This window comes from Musca autumnalis, unplaced genomic scaffold (genome assembly GCF_047663935.1).
Source record: "Musca autumnalis isolate F117 unplaced genomic scaffold, ASM4766393v1 scaffold_5, whole genome shotgun sequence".
Classification (NCBI taxonomy): Eukaryota; Metazoa; Arthropoda; class Insecta; order Diptera; family Muscidae; genus Musca; species Musca autumnalis.
In genome coordinates this window covers 78,201,471-78,215,507 of record NW_027412088.1, presented here as the reverse complement: position 1 = coordinate 78,215,507, position 14,037 = coordinate 78,201,471, and the positions used below count along the sequence as shown (strand labels likewise).

The window sequence follows — 14,037 nt, the reverse complement described above, 5'->3', positions numbered from 1 at the left end:
CACCACATGGACAGCGTTGAATGTCGTGTTCGACGGTAGCAGAATTCCGACCACAAACTGCCAAGGTCCTCAAGTCCCTAGCCGGCAGCACTTGGGGTGCAGATAAAGAAACCTTGTTGACCACATATGTATAACGCGATAGATCGGTCTGTGGTAAGCTATGCGACTCCAGTCTGGTCCCCGAGATTTCGTGATACGGATTGGAAAAAGATTCAAACTTGCCAGAATGCCGCCCTGAGAACAGCAACAGGGTGCCTCCTCAAATCTTCAGTGGACCATCTACATGAGGAGGCAAAGATTCTTCCAGTAAAACAACACAATGAGATGCTTTCGTTGCAGTACCTGCTTGGATGTTACCGTGTGAGCCATCCCAATCACCATCTTGTGGGTAGGCCCGACACATTCAGGCAGATCAGGAAGGATATCCATGCTCTAGAGGGAGAGGTCCAACGATACAGGAGAGAACCCCTAGATCAACAAGCATATCAAGCAGGTTTGAATAGCATTCACACGGACGTAGTTGCCAAGTACTCGGAGTACATCCCTCATTTATAGCAGCTGATTTCGTCAGCTGCCACGACAAACCAGAGTAGTCGCCTAAATTATTATTGGGTGGAAATCGATCGCGCCTTGCAAGACATCTGCTCAGTATGCGGCATGGGCCCGCACGACACAGAACTCCTTTTCAACTGCCCCGCCAAACCTACCCATCTAACTCTGCTGGATCTGTGGCTATATCCCATCGAAGCAGCCATTTTTCTGGAACTGGAGATAGACCCAGGGTCAGATTGAACAGAGGAACGAACATACAAACATAATAAAAAACACTGTTACAACAACAACATCAGCAAAACATTTCAGTATACTTTCAATTTTTTTACTTATTGTTCCAGAGATATCGCGCCTTTAAAAAGTCGAATTATGCAAAGAAATACTCCTCCTAACTGCTTTAATATTGGTCCAAATAGAATTTTTTTTATTTTTTGTTTTTCACTCAAAAATCCCCATATTTAACAAACATAAATTTTTAAAATAACGGTAAGCCAGTCGCTCATTTAACCTATGAACCACGAGCCTGCAGGAATGTAAACATTCGATATGCAATCATCATTGTCTGAAAATAGATAAAATGAATTTTACATTATGCCCAGCCTGGTGGGAAAATACAAATTTCCAATATACTTACCACCCTAAAATGTACCATATCAATGCTAAACAAATTATAGCCACACAATGTAAATGGCCGGCTTGCAAATAGCAAAAAATGTGTTAAAAATTTCCGATATTCCAAGGTGGCATCATACCAATTTTGTTCAAATAAAACTTGGCTCATTTGTGTTGTCTAGGAAAGGAAGATTATTTGAAATTAGATCTAAAATCATTAGCTTTTAAAGCGTTGTGGATACTACCTCAGTTTCAATTCTTGAACCCTGATAACAATTATCAAATGCAAATGCCACCTGAACAAAACATGGAAAGATGAATAGTGTAATGGCAATAAGGTCATCGGTGTTTGCAATCAAGTAGATGTGAAAGCAAATCGAAGCTCCACTTATAAGATCGGTCAAAAAGAGCGGTAAATTGAATGTGTTGCGTAGCTTATCACCCAACCTAAACAAGGGGAGACATTAAAAAAGTTATCAGTAAAATGATATACAACTGGGAAATCTTATAATAAAGCCAATAAGACAAAACTCAGTATTAATTGGTATGCATCTAAGATTAATAAGAACAACAGTAAAATGAAGAAAGCTAACGGATGTTTTGAGTTAATTTTAGCTTTGTTCCTTTACGTTAAAGTTTCTTAAAATTTTACCAGTTTTACCATTTTTACGTGGAAAACGGAAAGCCACTTTTACTACTTTCTGCTCGACAAATTTCGTGGTGTAAAAATTGGAAAATCTGTCAAACTGCGGATTTGACATTTATTTGACAATTAAGGCAAAAGAAAAAAAGAAAGCAACGCGCATTGTCAAAGAAAAAAATGTAAATAATATATAATTAGAAGCGTTGGCGTTTTTTATTTGGGATAATGGCTTCTATATTATTTTTCAAAATAGTCAGGCTTAATCTTATAGTCGTTGTTTTAATATTTTATTAAAACAACTTTAATTCATTAGTGGGGGGAAATAGGCGATGTTTACCAAGGGGCAAGGCAGGGAAGACTATAGTTTCAGATCTCGTCACAATTAACACTTGGGTATAAAAAGTTTCTTGTTGAAAAACAAGAAACAAGGGAACTGATGAAGATCTGTGGCGAGATCTGAAACCATAGCCTTCGCCAATTTTTTTCCCACTAATAAATTAAAGTTGTTTTAATAATTAGGAGGGTTGGCGTTTTTTATTTGGGATGACGACTTCTATTATGTTTTTTCAAAATAGTCAGGCTTATTCCCATAGTCGTTGTTTAAATATTTTATTAAAACAACTTTAATTTATTAGTGGGAAAAAATTGGCGATGTTTACCAAGGCGTAAGGCAGGGAAGACTATAGTTTCAGATCTCGCCACAGATCTTCGTCAGTTCCCTTGTTTCTTGCTTCTCAACAAGAAACTTTTTATACCCAAGTGTCAATTGCAAATAGATACGTGCGCAAAGAAACACTCTGATCGAGAATTTCTTTCGCACTACCTAAACTCGAGCAACTTCATTTGCAAACAAAACCAAATCTTTCCCACTGCTATGCGTTCTTCGATTCTCAACGAAAAAACACATAACTAATTTGTTTTAATAAAATATAAAAACAACGACTATGGGATTCAGCCTTACTATTAAAAAAAAAAAACAATAATAAATAAAAATTTAACCCAGTAGTATAAAAAATTAAAAAACAGTGAAACAGACAACGAAGCGAATCGCTTTTTCCGGCGGCGCACAGTGTTGCCGCTTTCACACAAAAGTGGACAAAAATAGAAGGAGTTGACCTAGGTTGATGAATTTTTGCACAAGTAGTTATAAGGGCATAGGAATGAAAAGTTTCAACTTTGGTCCATATCGGTGCAAATTTGGATATAGCCCCCATATATATCTTTCACCGATTTTGCCATAACTCGGTCAATTTTGATCGAATAGCCTTCAAATTTTATATGTGATGTTTTCTTATGCCCCCGAGTAGTTTCACCGATTTTCTTAAAATTCGGTTCAGATTTGGATATAGCTCTCATATATATCTTTCCCCGATTTTGCTATAATTCGCTCAATTTTTGATGAATAGCCTTCTAATTTAACATGGAATGTTTCCTCAGGCCAATGTTCAGTTTTACCGATTTGGATTTGATTTCGCAAAAATCGGTACAGACTTGGATATAGCCTCCATATATATCTTTCACCGATTTTGCTATAAATCGATCAATTTTTGAAACATAGCCTTCAAATTTAACATGGGATGTTTTCTTAAGGCCTTTTTCAGTTTCACCGATTTTGTTAAAAATCGGTTTAGATTTGGATATATGTAGCTCTCATATCTATTTTCACTAAACACGCAATGTATGTGAGATATTGATTAAATTAGGAAAATATGACGTAATTATCCGTAGTTGATTGACATCGGGCGAAATTTTATATCGAAGCCATATTCAAACCTGAACCGATATGGACCAAAGTTGATATCTTTCATTCCTGTGCCCACAAAGTACTTGTGCAAACATTCATTAACCTAGTTCTACGGTAAAACTGAACAGGGTCCTGAGGAACATCCCATGTTCAATTTGAAGCCTATTCATCAAAAATTGAGCGAATTATAGCAAAATCAGGGGAAGATATATATGGGGGCTATATCCAACTCTGAACCGATTTTTACGAAAATCGTTGAATCTATTGAGGGGCCTAAGAAAATATCACACATAACATTTGAAGGCCATTCGATTAAAATTGACCGAGTTATAGCAAAATCGGGGATAGATATATATGGGGGCTATATCCAAATCTGAACCGATTTTTTTTTGAAAATCGGTGTAGCTATTCAGGGGCCTAGGAAAATAATACGTACAAAATTTGAATCAAAATTGAACGAGTTGTGGCAAAATCGGGAAAAGATATATATGGTGGCTATATAAAATCTGAACCGATATATCTCAGAAGGTTGCAGGGATGGGCAGAATGTTTATACACATTTCGCTTTGCAAGAGATGTCCAATTAACGGAAATCAAGAGCCAAGGTGGCAATAGGTGGCAATCAAAAGATATACTCTACCAAATATTAAGAAATTATATTATTTTTATCAAATTTAAATTTTTAACTATTGATAACGGTACTTTGCCCATGTGCAGTTGATGTCAACTTTTTGTACTAAAATTTTATATTTATAGCCCACCCATCAAATCCCCATCCAAAACTTTTAATATTATCAACAACTTTTCAGAAAATGTTATTTTAAATGTCGTCTAGTTTTCATATGATTATCGCTTTAGATTTCCTGGGAAATATTTTTTATATTTAAAGAGCTATAACTTCATTATGGGCGCACATATCGACAAAATTCTTTCAGATTCGTTGTATCGGATGTGTTTACTGTAAGAAAAAAACATAAACATATGCAAAAGTTAACATCACATTTTTTGATTTTTGTCCACGCGGCAGCACTGTGCGGCGGCGGCTCAACACTTGTAAGCCCAAGGCGGCGACGGCGCGGTCAATTTTGTCGGCGGCGGCTGAATTTCGGCGTATTATTTTTTTTAATAAGAACACAAAAACAAATAAAATAATTTATAAAAAATATCTACTGCAAATAAATATTAATTTAATATAAAATATGGTTTTTGAAATTTTCCTATGAGCATACGATTACGTTGTCTTAAACGCCTAACAGCTCGCGTAAATATTTTGGCTCTATTGCCCATTTCTTCCATTACGTCTAAATATCAGAAATAGTTATCTTCTATCTGTGAAATCAAAGTATTGTATAACCATACCTTCTTCACAATTCCACCAACAAAAAACTTAGTTATCGTTTGCATATCGTTTTACGGCAGCTTTCGGGATTTCATAGGGATCCAAATGTTCTTCGGTGAAGGTTAATACCAAGCAATTGCATCTTCTCCCTTCCCTTTTTCCACTTCTTTTTTCCACTTCTGTTTTTATACCCTCAGCATTTATGCTAACGAGTGTATATACACTTTCATACGGGCAAAATATGCCTCCTCGAAATAATGGTTTTAGACACCAGGTATGTTTGGACGAAATGTGTTTCAGCCAAAATTTGGCTCTCATAATATTTTGTCCAAACTCAGATTAATAATTGTTCCACAAACATCCCAGGCGGGACAGGGGAGACTTCTCTCATATCAATGAGTGCACCCCGATTCATATTAGCTCAATGATATGGGACCTACTGTTTATCGCCGAGTCCGAACGGCGTGTCTAAGACACCACTTGTAGAGAAGTTGTTCAAGGCTGAAATACTCAGAAAATGTCGCCAACATTACTGAGGGGTATTTTGCCACCGTTGAAAAGTGTTTGATGTTGACTGGCCGGGGAATCGAACCCACGACCTTAAGCGTGCAAGGCGGGTGTGCTTACCATTGCATCACGGTGGCAATCTCAGATTAAGTTCGAAGAATTTGTGCCCACGATAACTCTTGAAGGAAGTAACCGACTTGGTCCATACTTTGAACATCGTGAAATTTCTACCAGACTTAGATGGTCCACTCCTTCGGGTACCTCCCACACAAAATTTCGGAAAAGTTCAGTTTAGGACCTGTTCACGAATCGCTTTGATTTTTGTTGTAGCAACTTATATTCACTGCCCCCCATATAACGGTATAAGTTTCATCATGGGCAAGTCCATACTTCCTTAGAAAATAGCCTGAAAGTTATAAAAAGCCTTATAACACCGTGTGTAGTGGGTGCAGCGCAAGATAACTCTCGAAGGGATCTGCCGATTCACAATTTGGTATTCGTAATATTTTGTGCAAACTTAGTTTAAGTTCGAAAATAAGCAATATCGGTCCACTCCTTCAGGTACCTCCCCCACAAAAGTTCAAAAATGTTCGGACAAATTGTGCGCACGATGACTCTTGATGAGAGTGACCGATTTGGTCCATACTTTACACATCCTAAAATATCTACCAGATATACATAGATCAGGTTCGAATATGGACTATATTTGTCCACTCCTTCGGGTACCTCCCACACAACATTTTGGATAAATTCACTTTAAGACCTGCTCTCGAATCAGTTTGATTTTTCTTGAAGCAACATGCATTCACTGCCTCAACTACGGCAGTAAAAGTTTTTTTCAGGGGCAAATCCATACTTCTTGAGAAAACAGCCCTAAAGTTGTAAAAAAATCCCTATGGCACCATATCGTTCATTTACTCAAAGAGTGACACATTTCAAAAAATCCAGTTTCGAGAAAAACACGTTTTAAGTTCGCGATTGGAATTTGACTTACCAACTTAAAAAGATTATAACACAAAAACTAAAATAACTACTTTGACCATATTTTGCAAACAGCTAGCCAGATATCAGTGCTAAATTTCTGTGCAAGATCAAGGATGATTTGAATTGTTTTAGTGCTTCATAAACTCAAAAAAACTGTTGTGTTGAATTATGCGAAGCTCGTAGTAAACGAGCTGTAACTCGTTGAGTTGTAGAGATATCAGCATGAAATTTCGACACCAGATAAAGTAGAAAAAATAGAAGTTGCTAACTCAGAAATAGAATTTTTTGAGTTATGTCACTCTTTGAGTAAATGAGCGATATGTAGTTGCTGGAGGGCTCGAACTGAATACTGCGCTCGTCCATATTAGATGAAATTCGAAGATAGTGCTTATAGGACCACTCCTTCCCACAAAAGTTCGAAAATATTCGCTAAAATGGTAGCTCCAAATGCCAAGTTACAGCCGAATCAGACAAAAAGTGAAAAAAAAAATCCTCAAAACACCTGAAACCGGTATATGAGGGCTATAAGAAAAAATATACCCGTATCGATTCCGGTTTCATATTCATGTATTGTCATCCAAATCTGAAAAGTGTGCAAAGTTCCAGTTCGATTGGTTACTAGATTTGAACTAAACGGACACCAAAGCAAGTTAAATAAAACACTACACAGTGTCCAATTTTACGAAGAACCTGGACAAAACTATAAAAATGAATGGATGTTGACTTAATCTGAGTTCTTATGTTGGGTCGCTGGCTTTATTTTTCATATAAATTAACCCTCGGGCGGTCTTAAAAGGGTTTTTAAAATGTGATCGTATCAGATCAAAATATTCAACAAATTTGTTCGCCACCAATTTTTACTATATGTCCTACAATACACCAAAACTCTACAGCTTACCTAAACTCCAGAAATATGCAAAATTAAAAACACATTTTAGGGTTAAGGTCGTACTTCATATAAGTTTTGGCAAAATTGTCATACTGAACGTTATTCTGGAAGAATGGTGTCAAAGACAAAAGTATTTTCCGCTAAATTTCATTATAAGTCACCAAAGAAATGAAATCTCTATTTGCATTACTTACCAAGGAAATATCGGTAACAATTTTGCCAAAAAACCAAGAAACTAAAATAGGGGTGCAATCTTCTACCATTTCTACAGTTTTCTAAATATTTGAGTAAAGATTACTTGGAATTCTTTTGGTGTATGGTTTCTTTGGCAACTGTACTGACAAGAATTCGAGGAATATTGTTCTTAAAAAATGAAGACTCGTGTGGGTCATAAAAGGGGTCTTTTTGGTACCTTTTTCCACAAATCTTTAAAATCTGCTATAAAATGTGATCGTATTAGATCGAAATATTCTAAAAATTTGTTCGCCATAAAATTTCACCATAGGTCCTAGAAGAAATCAAAACCCACTTAGCGCCGAGAATTTTTGCGAGAAAAATTTTTAAATCTTTATAAATAACAAGCAAATAAGTATCAGTCGGCTTTGACGGCAGAAATATACCCTCAGGCTGTGTGGATTGAAATACTTTTTTCCCAAAAAAAAAACTTATGTATTTAGGGGTGTTTTCAAAATGTTGGGCATATGAACAGACAAAAGTATGGATAGATAGGGCTTTTTTATCACACTAGCCCACGAAAAACATAATATCGCTGTAAACAGGGCCACTAGGAAAAACTTCGGTAAAAAGTGGTAAAGAACGCAGTATTGGGTTCGAGCTCTCCAGCCACTACATATGGTGCCATAGGGGTTTATTAAAACTTTCGGGCTGTTTTCTCAAGAAGTATGGACTTGCCCCTGAAAAAACTTTTACTGTCGTAATTGAGGCAGCGTAGCAGAGAGAGCAGGTCTTAAAGTGAATTTATCCAATATGTTGTGTGGGAGGTACCCAAAGGAGTGGACAAATATAGTCCATATTCGAACCTGCTCTATATCTGGTAGATATATTAGGATGTGTAAACTATGGACCAAATCGGTCACTCCTATCAAGAGTTATCGTGCACACAAATTTTCCGAACATATTCGAACTTTTGTGGGGGAGGTACCAGAGGGAGTGGACCGATTAGGCTTATATTAGAACTTAACCTTAAGTTTGGACAAAATATTACGAGGGTCAAATTTTGAACCGAGTCTGCAGATCCGACCAAGAGTTATCAAGCGCATTCAACTACTAACACGGTGTCGTAGGGTTTTATTGCACTTTTCAGACCGTCGTATGAGGGGCGGTGAATACAAGTTGCTATAACAAAAATCAAAGCGATTCGAGACCAGGTCCTAAACTAAACTTTTCCGAATTTTTGTGTGGGAGGTACCCGAAGAAGTAGACTGATTGAGTTCATATTGTAACCTCATCTAAGTTTGGTAGAAATTTCACTATGTGCAAAGTATGGACCAAGTCGGTTACACCCTTCAAGAGATATCATGCGCACAAATGTTGCGAACATTTTCCAACTTTTGTGGGGGAGGTACCGGAAGGAGTGTACCAATGTAGCCCATCTTCGAACTTAAACTAAGTTTGGACAAATTATTACGAAAGCCAAATTTTGTACCGAATCGGTTGATCCATTCGAAAGTTATCGTGCGTGGACCGAATCGGTTGATCCATTCGAAAGTTATCGTGCGCTAGACGGACGGACATGGCTAAATCAACTCCAAATTGTCTGAAACACATTTCGTCCAAACATACTTGGGGTCTAAAACCATTATTTCGTTAACATAAATGCTGAGGGTATAAAAACAAACTTACTATACCTTCAATACTATGGTGACTTCCGAATGAAAGAACAAAATGAATTGGTAATATATAGGACTCCAGGGATGTTCTATTGAACTGACTGACAGGTAAAAGAAACATCTGTGCAGATTTGAAAATTTCTATATGTGCTCGTTTGGACCTATGAAAACATAGGTTCATAGGTTCCTGATATTGTATGTGAAAATGCGGGGATAGTCTACGGCTATTGTCCAGTGAATATGTATCTGACATACGAATCATAACATCCATGATTTTGGCATGGTTGTAAATACTATAATGATGGGAGCCTTTCCTGCTCTGACAAAATTGACTGAATTAACCCTTGAAATCGAAGTATCTAGCCATATCCTAATTAAATTTGTTATGATCCTTCATGATCCTTTATTCAGTCAATTTTATCAGAGCAGAAGTAGCTGCCATCATTATAGTATTTGGGACCATGCCAAAATCTTGGATGTTAGGACCCGTATGTTAGATATATTCACTGGACAATAGCCGTAGACTATCCCCTCATTTTCACATACAATATCAGGAACCTATGACTTATCCTGATGATGTTATTGTAGTTTATAGTACTAAAATACGTAATTTTTCAAAGTCCGATCTGGGTTATTAATATTTTCCTTATACATATACACCATATATATTTCAAAAACAGTTTGATCGAGCACACATAATCTTCTGAAAGAATTTATTAGGAAAAACATCAATAAAATATATTTTGTGACCGCAGATAACGAAAATGTGAATAAAAACGGTAGAATATGATCCTAAATCATATATAACAAGTAAAAAAGTATCAGTCGGCTTGGCCGACAGAGATATACCCTCAGCATGTGTATATTGAAACAATTTTTTCCCAAAAAACGTATGTATTTAGAGGGTTTTAAAATATTTGGACGTATGAACCGACAAAAATGTTTATTAGATTAAAGAGCAGAAGTTTTGCGGAGGAAATACTTAAAGGAATGGATCGACATTGACCATTATGGAAGTCGATCTCCAGCCACTACATATGGTGCCACTAGGGGGGTTTTACTCCCTTCATGCTGTTTGCTTAAGAAGTGTGGATTTGCCCCTGAAAAAACTTTTACCATCATAATTTAGGCAGCGAATGCAAGTTGCTTCAACAAAAATCAAAGTGATTCGATAGCAGGTCTAAAAGTGAACTTATCCGAAATTTTGTTTGGGAGGTACTGGATGAAGTGGACAAATATGGTAAATATTTGAACCTGATCTATATCTGGTAGATATATTAAGATGTGTAAAGTATGGACCAATTCGGCCACTCCCTTCAAAAGTTACCGTACGAACAATTTTCCGAACATTTTTGAAATTTTGGGGGGGGAGGTACCTGATGGAGTGGACCGATATGGCTTATCTTCGAACTTAAACTATGTTTGGACAAAATATTACTAAGGCCAAATTTTGGACCGAATCGTCAGATCCGTTCGAGAGTTATCTTGCGCTCCAACCACCTCACACGGTGTTATAGGGGTTTTTGGCAACTTTCAGGCTATTTTCACAGGAAGTATGGACTTGCCCCTGATAAACTTTTACCGTCGTGTAGGGGGCGGTGAATAGAAGTTGCTACAACAAAAATCAAAGCGATTCGAGAGCAGGTCCTAAACTGAACTTATCTAAAATTTTGTGTGGGAGGTACCAGAAGGAGTAGACCGATTGAGTCCATATTGGAACCACATCTAAGTCTGGTATATATTTCACGATGGGCAACGTATGAATCAAATCGGTTACCCCCTGCAAGAGTTATCGTGCGCTCAAATTTTCCGAACATTTTCGAACTTTTGTGGGGGAGGTACCGGAAGGACTGGACCGATATAGCCCATCTTCGAACTTGAACTAAGTTTAGGCAAAATATTACAAAAGCCAAAATTTGAACCGAATCGGTTCATCCGTTCGAGAGTTATCGTGCGCTCCAGCCAGCAGGACAGACAGACAGACAGACGGACGGACATGGCTAGATCGACTCTAAATTGTCTGAAACACATTTCGTCCAAACATACTTGGGGTCTAAAACCATTATTTCGATGAGGCACATTTTCATCGTATCAAGGTGTATATACCCTCTTAGCCTATAGGCTGAGGGTATAAAAATCGAAAGCTTCTGAAGATATTAAATATTATAGCTACAAATTTCTTTTGTTTAGAGACTCATAATGAAATTTGATTTGGAACATTTCTTCTTTTGACACAATACCCAATAAGTGAAATATTTTAGGAGATTTTGACACAGTATGGAATAAATTTTAATTAATGATGAAATTTGATGTGGAACATTTCCTCCTTTGACACAATACCCTAAAAGAGAAATATTTTAGGAGATTTTGACACAGTATGGAATAAAATTTAATTAAGAGCCTAAGAGTTTGACAAATAATTTCTACCTGTAATTTCTAATATTGTAACGTGATTTTCTTAACAAAGTATTTTACATAGATATCAAGTTTGTTCTGAGACTTACATTGAAATTTTGTGTAAAATATTTCTTCATTTAACACCTTTCGTCTAAAACGAAATTTCATGTTATCTTCATGCATCAAATCGAAAAAAGAACAAAACAAATTTATTCCAAGAATATTTGGATGTTTTGTTGCCAAATTTGATGAATATATTTTCTTGATATATATTATAAATACGTATTTCTTTTATTCGGCGACTTATATTGAAATTTGATGGAGAATATTTTTGTCTTTGACGTATTCTATCTAGAATGAAGTTTTGTGGGGAAAAACTTAATAAGCTCAGATAAAGTACAACATTAACCCTAAAACGTGATTTTACTTTTGGCAGATTCCTGGCGTTCAGGTACGTTTTAGAGTTTTGGTGTATTCGGGGACCTATAGCAAAATTGGATGGCAAATAATTTTGTAGAATATTTTGATCTGATACGATCACATTTTAAAGGAGTTTTTAAACGCTTTTGAAAAAAGAGACCAAAAAGACCCGTTTAGTGACTCGCATGAGGGTTAATTTTTTTCTTAAAAAGATATCCGGCATTGTTGTCAGTAATATTGACAAAGACACTTTATACCTAAAATGCAAGGTTTGCAAGGAATCTGATGTCGAATATTTCAAAACCTGTACCCGACGTAAACTTTCAAAACGCCGTTACACTCGTCTTCTGTTTTTCGGCCCTCTTTCATAATCTGTAAATTTTTTTTGTGTTGTACAGTGCTATCAGTATTATACTTTATGAGGTTTCTTTCTAACTTCAGTACTCATTTATGAGTGCATTCTTAGCTGAAAACATATTTTTTATGAAAATTCTCTACTTACCTCAAAACATGTTGATGATACTTTATTATCTTTACAAGATCATTATAAAATTCATTACGCTTCGATGGATCTGTTGTGTCCTTAGTATTCAGTTGAGACAATTCTGTATTGACATACTCGAAATGCATTATAAACTGGGCCACAGTTACAGTGTAGATATGATCCCAAGTAAAGAGACAATTTATTCCAAACAACGTGACCATTGTTTCCGAAATATACATATAGGGATAAGTTTTTGGATTCTCTTTCAAGTGATATGGAAACCATGAAGCATGCTGATGATACTCGTCCAATAATGGCTCCCCACTTGCTTGATCATAAAAGAGTATATATTTCAACAAAGGTATACCGATAAATGCCGATAGACCCACAACAGCATAGGCAAAAAGAAAACGATGTCGTATCGATAAGTAATGAACTAATCTGTCGCAATTCATTCGTTTCTGTAGCAGACGAGTTCGGGGAAAGATTTTATCCAAATCATTGGTCAATTCCAACATGCTGCCGTGTTTAAACATCAGAAATATGCCGCGAATCAAGCATAAAAATTCAATACTCCACACTGCACCGATTTGTTTGGCTTCACTCAAACGATTAGCTTTAATTTCGAAAATAATTTTCAAAACATTGCAGGCACAATCAACAATCAATAGTGTCAGGGCAGCATACAATAGTTTCAGTGATTTAAATTGAAACGGTTTCGTGTGATTTTCTCGACGAAAATCTAAATAAACAATTTTCGTATAACGTTGTGATGGTTGCATTTTTAATAGAAATTCATCCAAAGTGTAAAGGCGCTGTCTTTGCTCCATGATTGGTGTTTGGTCTAGTTATGTCTATGGCTAAAATATACTTGTTGAGTGAATTCAAACTGCAATAGATATTTATAACAAAAGCTTTGGAACGTCGCCTATTTGACCCTTTGATGTCAACGTTCGTTTAATTGCAGAAAATTGCCTAATGTCTGGCGAAATTGGTGCATTTTTTATTAAACATTATCCTTTCTTGAAACATTATTGGAAAATTAAAAATGAAATTAATTATGGCTAATAAATAGATAATAGAAATGGTTATACATACAGAACACCCACTCATACAAAACCGCTTACGATATACCTGCAACAAATTGAGGTAACGAGTTAATTTTTGGTCAATGGCTGAAGTGCTTTTGAAAATGTTCGAGATTTATAATTTTTTTGTCTTTAATAATAAATTTAAAGCATACTGAATAGACTAAATTTGTCACTCTATTATTTATTGGTTTTATTGAATTTGTTAATTGTAAAGTTACGTGTCACTGACTTGTAAAATTATTATTAAAATACATAATATCGTTATCACCTTTTTAACGCGAAAATTAGACTAGAAATTTTAAATAATTAATTGTTTTTAGCTGCAGGTGGAAAACCTAAAGCTTAATAGAAATTATCTACCATAGGTGTTTTATAAGGAGGCGATACAGTCAGTGCATTGTCTCAATTTGAACTTCTATATCTCAAAAATGGTAAAATCTACGAAAAAACCTAAAGGACAGTCTTGTAGAGAAATTTCACAGCTACAATATTTTCTTTAGGCCCATTTACATAGGACTCGCGGTT

The 14,037-nt window shown here is 36.0% G+C and overlaps 1 protein-coding gene across 1 annotated transcript; it reads right to left on the bottom strand.

Annotated features, from left to right (window-relative positions):
* Window positions 1-1,003: 1,003 nt before the first annotated feature.
* Window positions 1,004-13,268, bottom strand: LOC141406210 (odorant receptor 88a-like). Its single transcript, XM_073991407.1, has 4 exons — window positions 12,440-13,268; window positions 1,410-1,611; window positions 1,187-1,342; window positions 1,004-1,114 (listed from the first exon to the last, which is right to left on the bottom strand). The coding sequence occupies exons 1-4, from the start codon at window positions 13,249-13,251 to the stop codon at window positions 1,061-1,063; spliced, it is 1,224 nt and encodes a 407-aa protein (XP_073847508.1). The 5' UTR covers window positions 13,252-13,268; the 3' UTR covers window positions 1,004-1,060.
* Between the last annotated feature and the right edge of the window lie 769 nt (window positions 13,269-14,037).